The sequence below is a fragment of the Bubalus bubalis genome, chromosome 7, assembly GCF_019923935.1.
Source record: "Bubalus bubalis isolate 160015118507 breed Murrah chromosome 7, NDDB_SH_1, whole genome shotgun sequence".
In the NCBI taxonomy this organism is placed as follows: Eukaryota; Metazoa; Chordata; class Mammalia; order Artiodactyla; family Bovidae; genus Bubalus; species Bubalus bubalis.
In genome coordinates this window covers 56953328-56973232 of record NC_059163.1, presented here as the reverse complement: position 1 = coordinate 56973232, position 19905 = coordinate 56953328, and the positions used below count along the sequence as shown (strand labels likewise).

Sequence of the window (19905 nt, the reverse complement as noted above, 5' to 3'; positions counted from 1 at the left end):
ACCGGGTGTTAGCTGTGCAAAAGAAATACTAATTACAATCATTTGTACATAATTACTACATAGTGCAGTGATGATTACACGTATCAGTGCCTGTGTTGGAGTAACTTCAGTCTCCCACTTTATTTGGTTACACTAAATTCTCTTCATGTATTGCCAACTTTCCTGGTTCATTGATCACATATGTCATCTTAAACTTGTAGCTCATAAAAGTGGGGAGGATTTTGAATGGGAGCTGCTATTATATCTGACTCTGTGGGACCCTGTGGACTGCAGCCTGCCAGGCTCCTCTGTCCATGGGATTCTCTAGGCAAGTGTACTTAGAATGGATTGCCATGCCCTCCTCCAGGGAATCTTTTCAACCAAGTGATTGAACCCGGGTCTCCTGCATTGCAGGCAGATTCTATCGCTGATCCAATGGGAGGCACAGTGGCAAAGGCAGCTTGGTTGTGAAGGGGCTTGATTCCCAGGCGAAGGCATTAAGAGGGCATCCTGTGGGCACTCGGAAGCCTGGGAGTCATTGGAGGAGGGAAGCAGTGAGGCCACGGTCAGGGTTTAAATGAGGTTGATTTGGAGACATTGGGCAGATTAAGATGGCAGAGATTGGTGCCTGGAGATTAGTTATTGAAATGCAAGAAATAAAGCACTCTTCTCAATGTAGACACCTGTGGTAAAGAAACCACCTGCCAGTGCAGGAGATGTAAGATTTGTGGGTTTGATCTCTGGGTTGGGAAGATGCCCTGGAGGAGTGGCAGCCCAGCCCAGTATTCTTGCCTGGAGAATCCCATGGACAGAGGAGCCGGGCGGGCTACAGTCCATAGGATCACACAGAGTAGGATATAACTGAAATGACTTAGCAGACAAGCATGAGTTTGTAATTCTGAGTCTACCACTTAGGAGCTCTGACCTCAGATAAGTGCCTGGTGACACTTTACATTCGTAGATTTTTCAATGATTTTTAGATCTTTTCTAATCCAAAAATTTCGTAATTTCTAGACAACAAGAATGGTTATGCAAAGGATAGATTGTGAGAGAGATTGCAAATGAATCAGAACGTCCAAGATACTCAGATAAGTGCTGGAGGTTCCTTTCTATGTTTATAGATTATTTCATTACTGTAGGTTTTTTTTTTTTTTAACGTTTGTCTGGTTTTTGTTTTTAGAATTGAGAGCAGAAGTGATAGGCAAGAAGACATTTTATCCCTAGCAAATGTAGGAAAATAGGTCCATTTGTTTAGAGTAGCCCCAATTTTAGCTCTTCTCTATCCTGCTGCCTCCCAACGAGACCCAGGGGAAAGGATGTGCCCAGGTGTTTAATTTTGCAGGATTTCTTGGGTACACTTTGCCTAAGTAAGGCCCCTATTTATTGAGAAAAGACCTCCTGGAGAGCTGTAATAGTTAAAGTACTGCTGCCTGCTGTAACTAATAAACTCCTAACTCTCGGTGGTTTAATGCAATGGAAATGTCCTTCTCACTCTCATGTAGCCCAGTTTTGGCAACGAGGAAGGGTGGAGATGACAGTGAGTCAAGTAGTTGTCCAGGGACCCCAGCTCACAGAAACTCCGTCCTCAACACATGACTTCTACGGTCTTAACTTGGTGTAAACATCTAACTAGTAAGTGGGGGAGGCAAGAGGGAGAATGGAAAATTGCTTGGGAGAGGTTTGGGAGCAGGCCTGAGTGTGACATATATTACTCGGCCTGCACTCCGTTGGCCAGAATTCTGTGATATTACTACAGAAAATTGCAAAGGCATCTGAGAGATGTTGCCTAGCTGTGTGTCTTGGGGAGAAAGGAGATGAGTTTGGGGAGCAGCTGTTTTAGAATAGTAATAGCACTGTTTAGTCCTAGAATTCAGGGTTGCCATTTCCTTCTCCAGGGGATCTTCCTAACCCAGGGATTGAACCTGGATCTCCTGCATTGCAGGGAGACACTTTACCAGCTGAGCCACCAGGGAAGCCTGCCCTAGAATTCACAGTTAGGTCCAATTTCTTGGAATTTCAAGTCAACAAAGACCTTCTAAAATTCTTATGATCTCTTCTTTAGTTATGTTCAGGGAAAGTGGCTTAAAAAGACTCATACTTCACACAGTCTTGACAATGCATAGCACCCCCCCAAAAATTTGGTAGATACTAATGGTAGTAATTTGCATTCCAATGCTATTTTGTTCATATGAAACTCTCCTTTGGTTCAGGTTTCACTTTACCCCATATTTTAGTCAATTTTTCTTGACTTCAGAAGGTTTATTAACTTTCCTGCTTTTGCCAAGGCAACTCTTGGCAAAGAAGAAATCTCTAAAAATGGCATCTGTAACAGGTTTATAGTCAAGGTTAAATTGATCTCATGCTTAGGTTCAAAAGCAGTTGCCATGTTAGATAAAATGAAAGTGCACACACCTTCAACCAGGGTATGTAGTCAAACCAGAAAGTGATCGAGGAAACCACAAAGAAAAACACTATAGAACCAAATGAAAAGGGACACAAAGTAGGTAATTTTGTGACCATAGTTGCCTGTTGCAGCTGTACAAACCCAGCTACATGGGATGATGTAATCTCTTGTTGCAAAGAATAAAGGGATTTCCCATGAGATTAAGCCTGAACTTTCCAACCCTGTGTTGAAGGTCTAGACTGTGTCTCTGCTCTCTCCCAAACTCCAAGATAGTTATTAGACTTGAATTTCTGACTTGAATGACGTATAGAGTAAGCTGAATTTTGCAACCCTTTAAAAATGTTACCTTTAATGTTTATCACAGTCCAGTAAAAAACAAACTGTCCATTGGTGTATTTCCTGACATTAGGGTGATCTGATACCCTTTGTCGCAGTGTTCTCAGTATTGTGCCCCTTGAAGAGTTATTATACCAGCTGTTGGATGTGTCAGTATGAAACAGAACCTCTCTGTCCCACAGTTGAGATTTGAGTTTTGTTTTTTTTTTTATTTCAGATATACACAAATTTCTTCAGTTTGTATTTTATAACCATTAAACCATCATTGAGAGGCTATCATAAGCTGGATATTGTGTTACAAAGAGTTATAAAAATACATCCTGTGGTTGTATCTTGAATCAGAACATTTGCATCATTCCTGGATGTCTCAGCAATGTTTCTTTAAGGAATATAGTCTTTAATCTTTTAAGAACTGGATTCCACAGAATGTGTGCTGAATGTCTTTAATTCACCTTCTCAAGAACTCAAGATGGCCAAGCATTAGGTAGCATGACAGTGAACCACATATGTGCCTCGTTCGGGTCTTCCTGTAGGTTTTAAATCTCTTAGCGAGCACACCCCATGAGGGAAAGACCTGGGGTCTTTCGTCCCCGTGCCCAACTCCAGGTTGGGACATCACGCATGCCCAATAAATATTTGTTGAGTCTGTGAAAGAACACATGAGCAGCCTTACTTGAAATAGGTCACAGTGTGTTTTAGATTTAGAATGTAAGAGTTTAGTAGACACCGATTCATTCCTTTCATATAAGAAACACATGTATTTTTGCTTACCTTCAGTGAAGAAGGAAATGGCAATCCATTCCAGTACCCTTGCCTGGAAAATCCCATGAATGGAGCCTGGAAGGCTACAGTCCATGGGGTCGCCAAGAGTTGGACACAACTGAGTGACTTCACTTTCCTTTTCCTTTCAGTATCATTGAATTTTTTCGTAATTGAGGATTATCCAAGATTAAAACTTTTCTTCCTATTTTTATTTGTTTCTTACCAGATATATATATATTAGGCAAGCTGTACACATCTGTTGATTTCTTTATGTGAGGTTTATGTCCAGAGGTGGCCAGAAAAGAAGTAAAGCTTATTTTAGTCTTTGGCAGCTAGCTGGCTTTATGGAAAAGTTGAAACTAAAGTAACTTGCACTTACTTAGCAGAAAGGGACATGCTCAGTATACCAAATGAATGTGAATATGCAAGTTTCCACTTACCAAATTCTAGCAACACATGTTGTCCCACTGGCTCCTCACCAGTCTTGGATGGAAGGTCAGGTTTTCAAGATCTCCATTTTATTAAGGGGAAAACTGAGAGTGGGATCAAGGAACTTTCCAGGAGCTCATAGCTAAATGTATGTTTTACCTATTAAAACCTAGACAGCTTCCTCCAAATTCATTGTACTTTCCTCAGGATAACACTGCTGAGTGCTGTAAGTTTTTTTATAGTGTTTTATTCATCTATCTAATACTCATGATTTTTAAGAAATAAAAGATTTCTATATACCTCGTTATAAATTGATTTTAATACTACCTGCATATGGTGATGTTTTAAAAGTACAAATCAGATCATTTCAGTCTTCACCTAAAAAATGTGACGTACTTCTAAGTACACTGTACTTAGGAAAAATCCAGACAGCTTCAGTTCAGTTCAGTTCAGTCGCTCAGTCGTGTCCAACTCTTTGCGACCCCATGAATCGCAGCACGCCAGGCCTCCCTGTCCATCACCAACTCCCGGAGTTCACTCAGACTCACGTCCATCGAGTCGGTGATGCCATCCAGCCATCTCATCCTCTGTCGTCCCCTTCTCCTCCTGCCCCCAATCCCTCCCAGCATCAGAGTCTTTTCCAATGAGTCAGATCTTTGCATGAGGTGGCCAAAGTACTGGAGTTTCAGCTTTAGCATCATTCCTTCCAAAGAACACCCAGACAGCTTACCTGGGCCTGAATGTTGCTTACACCTTGGCTATCAGGCCCTGTGTTTCTCCTTCCACTCACTCTCCTTGTCACACTGGCTTTGAATATACTAAGCCCACTCCTGCCTCCAGGCCTTGCTACTTACTGTGCAGTCCACCTGAAACTCTTGTCTGCAGTTCCTCTTTGGCTGATGCTTTTATATCATCCCATTTTCTCCCCAGTGTTACCTCCCCAAGGCAGCCTTCTGATCAGCTGATTTCAATGCTGCCTGCCTGGGTTACTCCTGTGCCTGTCTTCCCAGGGCTTATGTGATCTGAAATTTTCCTCACGTTTATTTACTTGTTTATAATATGTTCTTCCTACTTCCCCCCACACTTCACTTGTTCCAAGAAGAGAAGTTCTAAAGGGCAAATTCTTTTGTCTGTCTGCTCCAGTCTTGCCTTCCCTGGGCCTAGAACAGTGTGCCACACATGGCAAGCACTTGATAAATAATTGCTGCATCAATACATATCTGAATATTAGTTCATCCTAGTCAGCTCCCATATCTCCAGTTGTTTAATCTTTTTGTGTTCTTTTTTTTTCCTCCAAATCTCCAGATGTGATTCTTTTATTTTTTACTGGAAGACAGTTGCTTTACAATATTGTGTTGGTTTCTGCCATCAACATGAATCAGCCGCAGGTATACATATTTCCCTTCCCTCTTGAACCTCCCTCCCGTCTCCCACCCCATCCCACCCCTCTAGGTTGTCACAGAGCACTGGTTTGTGCTCTCTGTGTCATGCACCAAAGTCCCACTGGCCATCTCTTTTACATACGGTGATGTACATGTTTCCCTGTTACTCTCTCAGTTTGCCCTACCTTCGCCCTCCCACGCTGTGTCTGCAAGTCTGTTCTCTGTGTCTGCATCTCCATGGTAGTTGTGGGTACATTTTATGCAGGAGATGTGGAATAATACCAAAGTTTAATTTTTTTGTTATATAAAATTATGCCACAGCCCCAGAAATGTCTTTAGATGAGTACGAAGATAATCTGTTACCAGATAGAGAGGGCAGACTGTTCTAGTTGAAGCTTTTGGGGCTCACAGGAGGGAAACTCGTGTGGGACTCCACTGAGTGGGGCGTTGCCACAAGTGAATGACCACCTCCTTTTCTCTGCAGTTGCTCCTGAGGATGCTGTATGTACACGTAACTGAAACTTGGATCCAGTGTGTCTTACACTTGACCATCTCTCAGCAGATACCCACTTCTTTTTCCCTTGTGTTCCCACCTAGTGTTGATATTCTCCCATTGTGTTTAGATAGTGTTTATTGGGGTTTTTGGTTTTTGTTTGTTTTCTCTGAGGGTTTTTTGTGTTTTTTTGGTTTGTTGTTTTTGTTTTGTGCTTTGATGACACATACCGAAGTTGAACTTTATTGTGGTAGGCTTTGCCCTCTGGCTACGTGTCTGTGTGCAGATCTCCGGGGAAGCCTTCACACCTATTTGAGGCTCAGACTTTTCTTCTGTAAAAATGGTGGAGTGAATACATGACCTGTCTCTGCAGAACAGGACAGTTGGGGAACAATATATCTCAGATGGTTCATAAATATAAAATATCATCATCATAACTTTAAAGCATGTTATCAATAAATATTTCCAAAAATGCTTATATTTAATATGTTGGGGGACAAGAGTGGTTTTTAATAAAATTGCAAGTGAATAATATGCTTGACTCATAGCTGTTTTGCTAAACTTCTCATCTGATTCTAATAAATACAGAAAAGTCCTCAGTTTAATGCAAAATACAAGATAAGCAGGTGACGGGCATTTCTGCAATGTGAATTCAATGTTATCTTTTATTGTTGTGTACTGTAAATTGTGTATGGAACTGGAGCAATGTTTACATGGAAAAAAAAAAAACCCACAGCTGCCTTGATCTTAAAAATATCCCAAATATTTAAGAGCACTATGGCATTTTATTTTTTAATTTATTGTGAAATATTTTGATAGACATCACAATGGAGGGTTTTTTGGTCTTTTAATTAAGATCTATCATTATAATGCTTTTTTTTTTTTTTTTACAACTTTATGTAACAGGAAAGATTTCTGCCAATAAGTGTAATTCTACAAAGGATAAATAAAGTATTTAAGACTTTAAAAATCTAAACGTCTATAGAAGAGGAGTTGGTGGATCCATCATTACTAAAAATAATACAACTCTTAGATATAGAAGACAAAATGGGTACCTTGTTAAACAAGGACTTGTAATTTATGATTTTTTTGGTAGGATATCTGTTATTTTTTCTACTTTGACTAATTAGGAACACGGGACCTGATACAATGGTACTTTGTTCCATTAGAAAAATTTTAAAGTATTAGAGAAAGTAGTTGATCTAGAATACTGTGAATGGAATTAGTATAAATAAATACTTACATGCCAAGTGTGGAGAACCATTTATAGAGAGCTTCTTATGCACAAGGCTCTGTGCTAGCTTCTCACATATTCTGTCACATTTAGGCCTCACTGACACCTATGCAACTGCTGCCGTTGTTTCTCTATAGCAGTTGAAGAAACTGGTGTTCATGGGCTTGCCCACAGTAACACCCCCAGTGAGTGACCAAGCTAGACTTTGGAGTCAGTCAGCTGGACCTCAGAGCCAGGGCTCTCAGCCCCACCCCACTGCTCCGCATCAGTCTGTCCACAGGTATTAAATAGGACATAGGTCCAAACATATTGACAAGGCCTGCTCTCCAGAGTAAATTGTTCAGCCTCCAGCATACATTGTTAAGTGGAGAAATAAGGTGGAGAACGGTGCGTGTTACATACTACACCTGTCTTTTTAAAAAAATTATAACTGTCTTTATATATTTTCTTTGGAAAGTCTTTAAGGTTACTTCAGGGATTAGCCTGGGGCCCCATGGGATCCCAGTGACAATGAGACTTAAGTTTTACTGGATATCCTTTGGGTTCCTTTTGAATTGCAGCACTGTTGTTGGTTGGCAACCTTGGGATTTCCCAAAGTGAGATTGAAACCTGGTCCCTTGGTCTCCTTGACAAAGAAGGCAAGGAGAGCCCCCAAAAGAGGCAGATAGCACCAGACTTGTAGGTGGCAGGGTTAATAAGCAAGGAACTTACATATGGTGCTTGCCTTGGGAGGCTGAAAGATGAGGAAAATCTTGCCAGAATCTTGAGTTTATATAGATGCTTTAACTGGCTTCAGTCACACATTCAGTCCAGGTAGTCTCAGTAATGCACTACTATCTCAAGGCCGAGTGCTGGAAGATGGTTCCCACTGTGGGAACGGTGGGCAGAACATACGGGCCAACGGTGGGGCCAGCTTGGGTTAGCCGACAGTCATGTCCAGTCAATGACCTTTTTCAACAACTGCATATGACTACTATTTAAAACTCCATTTTAAAATGACACTGTTACGAACTGGTAAGAAAATGAATATATCTTAAGAATTTTGTACATTTAAAATCTGCTTTTCAGGCATCCTGTCTGTTTATTTTGAATCACAAGCTATGGGATGTTAGCTCTACCCAAGAGAATGTGTTGATCCAGGGAACTCAGATGCCGGGGCTGACTGTACCACTTAGTCAGGTCATCATCGTCAGGCCTGTTTTCTAAACTGAAACATTGGAAGAGTGAACAAGTTGCCTTCCAACTTGAAAAACCAATAATTTCAAGATAAGCTATAAAAAAACACTTTTTAAGAAGATTAAATTCATGGTTAAAATTAAGTGCATTCATGAAAGGCGTGCCATCTTGGTTTTCAATGGGCCAAAAGGCACTACTCTTTTGTGGCTGCTCTGGGCATTGCCTCTTGGTGGCAGCACTTAAGAACTGGGGTGAAAGTTTCCAAAAACAGGCAATTCTTGGTGTAAAACCAGAATATCCTGTCATAACCACTGTAGCAACATTTCTCCATCTGTCAATACATAGTGGTGTCAAGGTCAAATATAGGCTGAATTCAAGACTAATTATTGGACTCTTTCAAAGCATCTTTTGTTACTGGTTTGTGGAAATCTATTAAGCATAGGTTCTTCATAATTTACTATAATCTTTGACTGCATGAATGATAACAGAGTTTGGCAAAATTTTTTGGTAAAGGGCCATATAGTAAAAATTGTTTGATTTGTGGGCTCTAGCTTCTCTGTTGTAACCACTCAGCTCAGCTGTCACAGCACAAAAGCAGGAGTAAATAAAACGTAAATGAATGGGCAAGGCCGTGTTCCAGTAAAACTTGTTTACAAAGAAGGGCATTGGGCCAGATTTGGCCCGTGAGTTATAGTTTGTTTACCCCTGAATTGTAGAAAACAAACCCCTGTCCTGATGTTCTCTTTGCCCTGTGTCCTGAGATAAATTACCTTATTGCCTCTCCTCTAATTCCTGAGTGTAAGAATAAATGCCTCCATTCTACAATACCATACCTTCATTAATTCCCTTATGAATAACCCTAGTTGGCAAATGCTACAATTCTACCACGTCACCCTGATGCCAACCCTCTTTTAGTTTTACAAGTTGCCTTCCTTATTTCTTTTCACTCTGAACTGAAATTTCCTGAAGATAAACAGTTATGGTTGCTTCTCTTGCATTCCTTTGTATTACCATTTTTACATGATTTCAACCTTTACTCCCAAAATGTTTGGGTCACATATCTTTTATACCTAGGGAATTGTGGTCAGCGTTGTTTCAGATCTGCAGGATATAATTGGTTAACCTCTTGCTAAACATAGTCTTTCCTCTCTCAAGCAAAGCTCACCACATTTAACAAGCCACTCTCTTCAAAGACCAAGAAAGTCTGGAGGAAGAATTAATCTTGGCAAATTATTTGCAAAGATAGATGTTGGTCTCTGAACTCAGTGCATCCCTAGAGAGACCTCTGCCTTAGCCAGGAGAATTGGGAAGCAGCCTTGGTGTGTAGCAGTACCTGGCTCCCATCCTAGACAATTCCCTCCCAGGCTCAGTCCAGCTCACATCTTTGTCTTTTCCCCTGAATTTCCATCCTTTCTTTTCTCCCACTATTTCCAAATTCTAAAACTTCACCTGCCATGGACAAACTTGATGTTGGCAAAGTTCTTCACTGGGATGCACGAAGGCTCACAGATTATTGAGATTTACTACATGCTTTAAATTCACTGCTTTTCCTATTCAGCAATTTAGTTGTAGCCCCGGATAAAGGTGATTTGTGTGATCCATCTTGTTTTATGTCTCGCTTAACTTTCTGTCTTTTTCATGACAGGTTGCTGAATGCTATAAAGCCAGGACTTGTTAAAAAGATCAATAGATTGCCTACCCCCATTGCAGGATTGGTGAGTATCCAGAATTGAGATTTATCTTCCAATATTCCTTTGCTCTAACCTAAGGGTCATGACAATGCCATTTATTACAGTTCTTTCCTGCAGTATATATTCCACATGAATGAGAATGCATTGAAGCCATTAAACTGTGAGGTCACTTAAAAATGAAAGATTGCAGTTATGCCTAAATGGCATTTTAATCTTTGTGTTTTTCCCATGAGTGATAAGAATAACGTTCATTCTTAAAGAGTTAAATTTGTTTTGGGATGAGAAGCTGGTAATTAAGTTGACCTGAGGGGAGGAATGCGATGGTAATTATGGTTTTCTCATTTCGGTTCTCTGCATTCCCCTGGAATGAAGGAGAGAAAGGGTAGTGAGAAAAAGAATTTCATGATGAACAAGCAGCATTTTCATGATAAATTGCTGTTTTCAATCTTATAAATCTACTTGCGTTTAAATACCACATTTGTAGACCAACTTTCTAAAGACATAACAGTCACTGAGGTGATTCTATTGTCTGGAGAACTGTTAAGCAAATCCCTGGTTCTTCTGAACCTACCCAGCTAAAAACCAGTAAAACTCAAATGTTCACATGTAGTCAGATGCAGGATTCTTCTTCATGCATTGATATGTTTCATAATTCTTGGCAACTAATTTTTATTGCTTAATTGTTGTTACCTTTCACTAATAAGAAAAAGGTGGAAGATCAAAAGGGTGAACAAACCTTAGTTCTAGAAGCAACACGGTGCATATGTCTGGGCTCACACATGCGCCCTCACATACACACGTGTGCGTGTACAGGTACATGTGAGCACAGGAAGCTGAGGGTATGTGTGGCTTAGTAACAGTGCTTCGACTGTTTTCATTGTGGTGCCTTCTGTGCCTGTGGTCTTGCAAAAAACAATTAGAAAAATGTCAAGAATTTAAGCAGGCTCCTACTTAGACTCTGATGATTTGCTTCACAGTCATATGACAATGACTAATTGAAATTTGATGCAACAACACCAACAAAATTATGTTTGAGAACTGTGGGGGTCATTAATTAGGTACATGGTTTAAGCAAGTTGAATGAAATGGATTTTTTTTAATTGTAAGAATTGCTATTTCTGCCGGTGCATTTTATTTCCCATTCTGGTTAGTAATACATTGGTAATTAGTTATTAAAAATCTTTCTAATTTCATTTATCAGAATCAGGTAGCCAAGTAAGTCAATACATAGATAGTTAAATTTGGAAGAAATGGATTTAAATAATCTAATTAAAAATCTGTATATTATGTATATTAATATTATGCATTAATGTGTACATGTATTAATATATGCCAGAAACAAAGTCCAAATGCATATTGCTTATTACAAATCACCCATTAATATATGCATTAATGTGTACATGTATTAGTTATTTTAAAACTTTTTATTAAATCCATCTCTTTCAAATGTTAAGGCCATCGCTTTAATGAAGCTGACAGATATGTGTTTGGCCCCAAGCATGTGGCATCTCCAGACCTTGGAAGTCTAATATATAATATTATAGGAGCAAAACTTATAGCAAGAAGTCAAGGAAGGCATCAGTGAAACCCACATGGCTGCAGGAAGCAGCTCTCAGTCCAGAAGCTAAGGAGAGAAGGGTTTTACAAATATTAATTTAAACTATGAATTGTAAATAATTGGAGCAAAATTAAGGGTTTGAGACACACGCATTGATGTTTATGTTGGTTTCTTCTAGCAGATCAAGCATTGTTCTTTACCTGTTGCCTCTGCTTTGGAACAGGCAGGCCGTGTGATTCAAGAGAACCAGGGCACCTCTGTTGCTTTACTCCTATTTATACCCCTAACTTTTCCTTCTTCTTTTTTTTCATTTGAATTTCCTTTCCATTTTATCCTTTCCATCATTTCTCTGTTTTCTTGCTCTTTTCCAAGTAATGGTTTTCCACTTATTCCATCCTATATCACTTATATTTTCTTGACTGATTTGTTATTGTGATACTGTGATTTGTAATAAGCAATATGTATTTGGACTTTGTCTGTTTCTGGCACAGAGCACCTAAAACCCTTGGAATTTCCTAAGCCATGAGAACAATGGAAACATCTTTTGTTATAATACTCGGTCTTTTGTCATCAGTTCCTGAAATGGCTCCAGTTCTATAAAGGTGAAGGAGTATCTTGTTCTTTATAACAAGCTCCTTTCAGCCCCACCTGAATGAGGTAACTTTTGGAAAGTCCCAAAGATGGGGGCTGGTTGCCAGGGGAACCAACCTCATGATGAGAGAGTTGGAACTTTAAGTCCCACCGCACTGACTTCCAGAGAGGGGAGAGGGGTTGGAGGTTGGTTGAGTTGCCCGTGTCAGTGATTTAATCAGTCTTGCCTATGTAATGAGGCCTCCATAAAAAACCAAAAGGATGTGATTCGGAGAGTTTTCAGATTGGTGAACACATGGAGATCCCAGGAGAGTGGCATACCCAGATGGCATGGAAGCTCTATGTCCCTCCCTACATACCTTGCTCTATGTACTTCTTAATCTAGCTGTTCTGAATCCTTTATAATATTCTTTGTAATAAATTGATAGATCTAAGTAAGTGTTTCTTTGTGTTCTGTGAGCCACTTTAGCAAATTAATCAAACCCAAGAAGGAGATCTTAAGAACCTCTGGTTTATAGCTCATTGTTCAGAAGCCCAGCTGACCACCTGGACTTGAGACTGATATCTGAAATGGGGGCAGTCCTTTTTTTATTAATTTTTTTATGGGGACAGTCTTAATGGGACTGAGCCTTGACCTGGGACATTTGACACTATCCCCAGGTGAAGAGTGTCAGAACTGAGTTACTTGCTTGCTGGTGTTGGAAAAAACACACAGTGGAGTTATCTTTAGTCCAAAAAAAATACTTATTTATGTATAATTAATTACTGCCCATTCACTCATGATTCCTTAATCTACAAATCTGGTCAAGCTCTCTCTCTTTTTTTTTTTTTCTCTTCTCCAATTACCACCAGATCAACATCTCTAAAAACCAGTGCACAAGTTGGGGTACCAACAAGAAACAGAACTGCTACCCTTCTGTGCCCTTTCGCCATCCTGTTAAGGTTCTTCCAGAGTTTGCTCTTCAGATCTGTCATCTGCTTCCTTTCTACAGTGATGTTCCTGTCTGTCTTTGTGACCTCAACTCTTCGTAGCATTGCCCCAAGTCATCACTTCTCACCAGGTTTTTTCTTCTGAACTCCAGGTCTCTTGTTCTGTGTATTGGACAGCTCCGTCTGGATGTCCTACTGAACATCTCACACTGTTCATATTCAAATTAGATTTAAATGCCCACAGCTGCCCACCGATGTCAGTAAGGCATCAGAAACATGCAGTTGCCCTAGTTGAGCTATTAAAGAATATGGCAACTTTTTTTTTACTTTTTTTTATTTTTTTAAACCATTTATCATTTCTTTATTATTATTATTTTTTACTTTACAATATTATATTGGTTTTAGAATATGGCAACTGTCTTCAGTCTGTCTACTTGTTTGCATTTCGTTGGCCACTTGATAAGGCCTAGATAAGGCCTCGATAAGGTCTTCCTCATCTCTTACCTAGATTATTACCGTCAACTCATAGATCCTCAAATGTTATTCACTGTTATGTATGAAACCTTTGCTCATGACACTTCTAATGAATATATCTCTCTCTGCTCTTCTTGACTAAATCTTATTTACTTATCAAGAGCCAGTGCAATACCACCTCCTTTGTGAAGCCTTTAGTGTTTATGGTCCACATGATCTCTTTTATAGAATATTGTTAGCATCTCCTGGTTTATGAGAAAATGAGTTAATAGAGACAAAAAAGACAGCTGTATCGAAATATGATCTGGGCAGTAAGATTTTTGAATAACTATTGTTACTAGTTTGCAATTCAAGGTGTGTAAATGATTTAGTATTCATGTTTAAGCACTGTAGCTAGCTTTAAGATCACACAAACAGTAAAAACTGCTGCTGCTGCTAAGTCACCTCAGTCATGTCCGACTCTGTGCGACCCCACAGACGGCAGCCCACCAGGCTCCCCCGTCCCTGGGATTCTCCAGGCAAGAGCACTGGAGTGGGTTGCCATTTCCTTCTCCAATGCATGAAAGTGAAAGTGAAGTTGCTCAGTCGTGTCCGATTCTTCGCGACCCTATGGACTGCAGCCTACCAAGCTCCTCCATCCATGGGCTTTTCCAGGCAAGAGTACTGGAGTGGGGTGCCATTGCCTTCTCCAAGTTAAAACTGAAATGGATCCAAAGCCCATGCTCTTACTTACCAATGCCTATAATGGCTGCAGTGATAACAGGTGTCCTAGGGATGCACAAAGAAGTCACAGCATCACCCTGATGGAGTGTCTACCAAAATCTTTAGCCTACATCCAATTCTGAGGAAACAAATCAGACCAGTCCAAATTGTGGGCCATTCCATAAAACAACTGGTGTACATTCCTTAACTCTGTCAGTGTCATTGAAGACACCTCCCCCGCCCCCCAACTGTTGCAGATGAAAGGTGGCAAGGAGATATGACAGCCAAATGCCATGTCTGATCCTTGATTGAGAACAAGCAACTGTATTAGACATATTGGGACAGTGGGGAAATTTGAGTGCAGATTGAATATTAGATAACAGTGTTTCCCCAATGTTGAATTTCTTTCACATGTTAACTATATTGTCAAAGACAGTGGTGGATACAGGGGAATATTCTTGATGTTAGATGAACAAAAGCTAGAGTCTTTAGACATGAAATGTCACAACATGTACAACTAATCCTCAAGATGTTCAGCAAAAAGAGGTTTGTGCATATAATGTATCATTTTATATACATATACACATGGAGAGATGGAGGGAAGGGGGAGAGAGGGGGGCAGGAAGGGGGGCAGGGAAGGAGGGGAATGTGGTAAAATTTTGTATCTAGATAAAGGATATACAGTTGTCATGGTACCCTTCTTGCAGGATTTTGTTAGGCTTGAAAATTTACAACATAAAACATTGGAGATTAAAACATTAATTCTCTTATCTGTTTGGAGAAGGAAAGGGGCTGCAGGTGAGCAGTAGATTTGAAGGTAGCAGAGACTATCTTGGATGTGTACAGCTGCAACCTTTTGTGTGAATATATTCTTCACATGACATTTCTTCCACCCATATTTGTGACACTCGGGAAAGAACAAACAGCATTCCTCAAATGCATCTGCAGACTTCTAGGTTGGTTTGTACTTTGTCAGGGAGTTGACAGGTCACTGACCATCTACCCGTTAATCAGTCCTTAGTAGCAGGGGCCATGGAGATCTAAGAAGTATGGCCAGAGGGATCTCCATGCCTGGAACCCATGCCTGTGTGACTTAATGGCCTGGTGCTGAGAAAAATCCATTAAGATGGCCCAGCTGCTTGACTTGAAGATAAATAGAAAAGTGTGTTTTCACATAGCAATCCCAAATTATAAACATGTGTAGATTTACAAAGGCATGAATAGGTGTATTTTAGCCCCTGAGTTGAGCTGTGGTTACAAAGAATTCAGGGGTGAAGGTGTTAAAACAAAGTAGTTGAAAATCATTTCCTGGCAAGAATGCAAAGACCCTGGATCTGGGTCTGTGTTTCTTCTGTAGCGATCGCTGACATGCGCGGCCGCATGGTGACTGCCTGCAGATGCTTGCATTCTTTTTTAGGTGTGAGTGACACTGTTAGCTGTTGCCAGAGAGAAAGACCTCAAATTTAGGTCTTTGGCATAGCAACAACTTTTAAAAACGCTGCCCTTTATTCGGCCAGTTTGACAGTATTGTGTAATCAAGCCACATCCTGAAACTCAGTTTAATGGTGGTTAGAGATCATGGTAAATTCTGTTTCATCCAGAAACATCAGACTCTGTGTAGGAGACATATATGTATGAAATCCTTGCTTGCAATAGAAATTTGGACATTAAGTCTTTTCTCACCCGGATTTTAGTTGTAACAGCCAGTGTGTGTGTGTGTGTGCGCGTGTGTAATTGGAAATATGTATTTGTGTGTTGTTGGTGTGTGTGTGTGTGTGTAATTGGAAATAGGTATTTATGTGTTGTTGGTGTGTGTGTGTGTGTATAATTGGAAATAGGTATTTGTGTGTTGGTGTGTGTGTGTGTGTGTAATTGGAAATAGGTATTTGTGTGTTGTTGGCGTGTGTGTGTATGTAATTGGAAATAGGTATTTGTGTGTTGTTGGTGTGTGTGTGTATGTAATTGGAAATAGGTATTTGTGTGTTGTTGGTGTGTGCGTGTGTGTAATTGGAAATAGGTATTTGAGGATTCTGCCCTTGGGTGCTGAACCCTCCTAGGGCTGTCATGAAATATTTGCTTGATCTTGCATGTGAATCCAAGAGAAGCAATCAGAGAAGAGAAAGAATTTTACTGCAGGAAGGGCATCTTAGGTATATTTGTTTTATAGATGAAGAGGGGTCCATAGAGGGGATGATCACACAACAGTAAAAGCTGAGATGAGTCCGAAGCACAGACCACCTTTCTCCATGGTTATATTACTCGCAAATACTCCCAGTTGAAAATGGGAGTATTTGTAAATGACACATGTAAATGACAACTATTTTATGTCTTGTGAGAAAGACGGGACAGACAGCAAAGACTCCCTTTTTCAGCTCATCTCTTTTTTGGGGTTTCTGCTGTCCAGCATCTTCAAAATATCTTTCCAAGCTCTGTGAAAGGCCTCACTTCACCTGATAAATGCTGGGAATTTGCACTCAGTGAAGCTCAGTAGGTTCTAGCAGGAAGGTAACTGGTAGAATTATCCTACCATTTAGTTACTCTGATCCACTCAAAAATTTATTCTTTAGGAAAAACAAGCATTTTTCTAATCAAAAGATAAGATTTCAAATATGCTTAGAGCTGAGTTTTCTCAAATGGATAAAAATGTAAGTTCCCATAAACTTTGTGGACTTTAGGAGGCTTTCAAAAGGTATCTGCTTTATTTTATGAAAGCGATACCAGAGCAGTTGATGTTTCATTGTTTGAGAGGGATCAGAAAAGGAGGAATGATGAAAAGGTAGTGGCAATTTCCACATTATGAGAAGATTAAAAAAATATTGTTTTGGACAAAGGTAAACATAGGAAGCTATTGAAAACTGAGTAGTCTGAGTGAAAGGCCTTATTCAAACTTCATAATTTTCGGAAGATGACAATGCAGTAAATTTGAGTCCCAGATGTTTTGAGTGTCTACCTGCCAAGAAGTGGTTTCCTGCAAATCCTAACTGGAGATTAGCTCTTGTCTGTTTCAGTTCATCCTTGTCAATGTCTTATATTTTAGGTTTCAATTTTATAGTTTCATTTAGAAATTCTAGCGTGTTTTCCATCCCTGTAACAGTTTTATTATGGGTCCCCCCAGAAGAAGCTGGCCAGGGTTCTTATCACTGCCTCTGTTTCTCTTCCAGTCAAATGATTGTTTCAGGCCAGGAAGGAAGCAGAGAAGCAAAGAGGGAGGCCAAGGGTGTGAGTCCCCGTAATGACAACCATCATATTAATATATTAAAACCCACCTGTGTACAAGGTGCAAGGTGTATCCTTCTTGATCTTTACAGTTGCCCTGTGATGCAGTTATTACTGTGCCTTAGCTATAATCTCAGGAGACAAGGGTGCTAAGAGGTGGGTTACCAGCTTTCCAATAAAAAAAGAGGTGATATGGAGATTTGGACCCTGATTCATCCAGCTCTAGACTGTCTTTTCTACTGTGTTACACTATCTCCATGAGGCCTTACAATAGTCCACTAAACCTCAGCACTCCTGAATATCTGTTTGGAAGCACCAGTTTCTAAAGAGATCTCATGTTTTCAGAAGACCACCTCTCATCCCTCTCATTTAAGATCTATTAATTTCATCAGACTGAGGCAGTGGCGTGTTTTAAAGAGCCCTGTAAATGTAAGATTTCTACTGTTCTATGAAAGCAATTTCCATGTGGCTGCACCTCCAGCATCATAGTCAGTGAAGCACCAGTTCAACAACTGATGTTAATAGGGGATCTTTAGACATCTTTACTGTTGTTCAGTCACTACGTCGTGTCTGACTCTTTGCAACCCTGTGGACTGCAGCATGCAAGCTTCCCTGTCCTTCATTATCTCCCAGGGTTTCCTCAAATTCATGTCCATTGAGGGTCTTTCCAAAAAATGTCAGTGATTCCATTCTAACATGCAATAAAACTTGCTAAAATACCCTCCTCTTGCTCTCCTCTCACTGTCTTTCTGTGCACACACACACATACACACACACCCCTCTCATTCTTGCCAGCACCTCCTACAAATCTTTCCCGTACCAACCACCTGAGGTTGTCCAGACTCACACTCTGCTGGCTCTTGTCTCTCTACTCAACCTTTTCTCTGCCTCTACTACCCCTCCGCCTTTTCAGGTGCAAATCAATCCAGCTAGGCTCAGCACCTTTCAATGCCTCCCCAGAATCATGATTCTGATTCAGGACAACAAAGGTTCGGGAAGATGCAGATGCAGTTCTCCTTCATAGGCAGGCAGAGACCAGAGACTTGGAACACACCCACCCTATGTGTTTTTACTGAGGCAGTTGCATGGTGTGATGGGGGGACGGGTGAGGGGAGGGTGTCTCTGGAGGTGGTCTTGCTCTTCCTTGGAAGCCAAGTGGAAACTGGTGTTTGAGTGATACTCTGTACGTAGGAGGTACATTTCACTGAGGGAAACGAAGAGACCTTGTAAAGAATCTCAGCCAAAATTGAATTTAATGACACACGTTCCTTTATCCTCATCCCTGGCACAGTAAGAGAAACCTCAGTTGTGTTTCCACACCACACACAGAAGGAATGCTCAATTTTCTGCTCTCAGGTTGGGTGCCAAAACCCAGCCCAAGCAGGAGTGGTGGTTAGCCTTTTAGTAGCTTTAGACATAAAAAAATGCAAAATGGAGGGGAAAACAACAATAAAACCCATGCGCTCCTTGGTACACTTGATCCTGCATTCAGTTAAATGGTAGACTGTGAACCTAGGGGGGATTTCTTTGTTCAGTGCGTCCCAAGTCAGCATGGCTTGTATGCTGCCAGGGGTAACAGTTTCCACAGGTACCTTCTAAAAGTATTGATTGTTTCAGGTCCCTTCAGTTCAGTTCAGTTCAGTTGCTCAGTCGTGTCCGACTCTTTGTGACCCCATGAACTGCAGCATGCTAGGCCTCCCTGTCCATCACCAACTCCCAGAGCCTACCCAAACTCAAGTCCATTGAGTCGGTGATGCCATCCAGCCATCTCATCCCCTGTTGTCCCCTTCTCCTCCTGCCCTCAATCTTTCCCAGCATCAGGGTCTTTTCAAATGAGCCAGCTCTCCGCATCAGGTGGCCAAAGTATTGGAGTTTCAGCTTCAAATCAGTCCTTCCAATGAACACCCAGGACTGATCTCCTTTAGAATGGACTGGTTGGATCTCCTTGCAGTCCAAGGGACTCTCAAGAGTCTTCTCCAACACCACAGTTCAAAAGCATCAGTTCTTCCGTGCTCAGCTTGCTTTATAGTCCTGCTTGGGCTCACATCCATACATGACTACTGGAAAAACCATAGCCTTGACTAAACAGACCTTTGTTGGCAAAGTAATGTCTCTGGTTTTTAATATGCTGTCTAGGTTGGTTATAACTTTCCTTCCAAGGAGTAAGTGTCTTTTAATTTCACGGCTGCAGTCACCATCTGCAGTTGATTTTGGAGCCCCCAAAAATAAAGTCAGCCACTGTTTCTGCTGTTTCCCCATCTATTTGCCATGAAGTGATGGGACCAGATGTCATAATCTTAGTTTTCTGAATGTTAAGCCAACTTTTTCACCCTCCTCTTTAACTTTCACCAAGAGGCTCTTTAGTTCTTCACTTTCTGCCATAAAGGTGGTGTCATCTGCATATCTTTTGTTATTGATATTTCTCCCAGCAATCTTGATTCCAGCCTGTGCTTCATCCAGCTCAGAGTTTCTCGTGATGTACTCTGAATAGAAGTTAAATAGCAGGGAGACAATATGCAGCCTTGACATACTCCTTTTCCTATTTGGA

At 40.7% G+C, this 19905-nt stretch overlaps 1 protein-coding gene across 14 annotated transcripts in view; it reads left to right on the top strand.

Annotated features, from left to right (window-relative positions):
* Positions 1–19905, top strand: part of LIMCH1 (LIM and calponin homology domains 1) — a 352260-nt gene that overhangs the window by 158828 nt on the left and 173527 nt on the right. For all 14 annotated transcript variants that reach the window (XM_025290118.3, XM_025290122.3, XM_025290121.3 and 11 more), the window contains exon 3: positions 9841–9910. In XM_025290118.3, coding sequence (XP_025145903.3) covers positions 9841–9910 — 70 coding nt within the window. The remainder of the gene's footprint in view (positions 1–9840; positions 9911–19905) is intronic.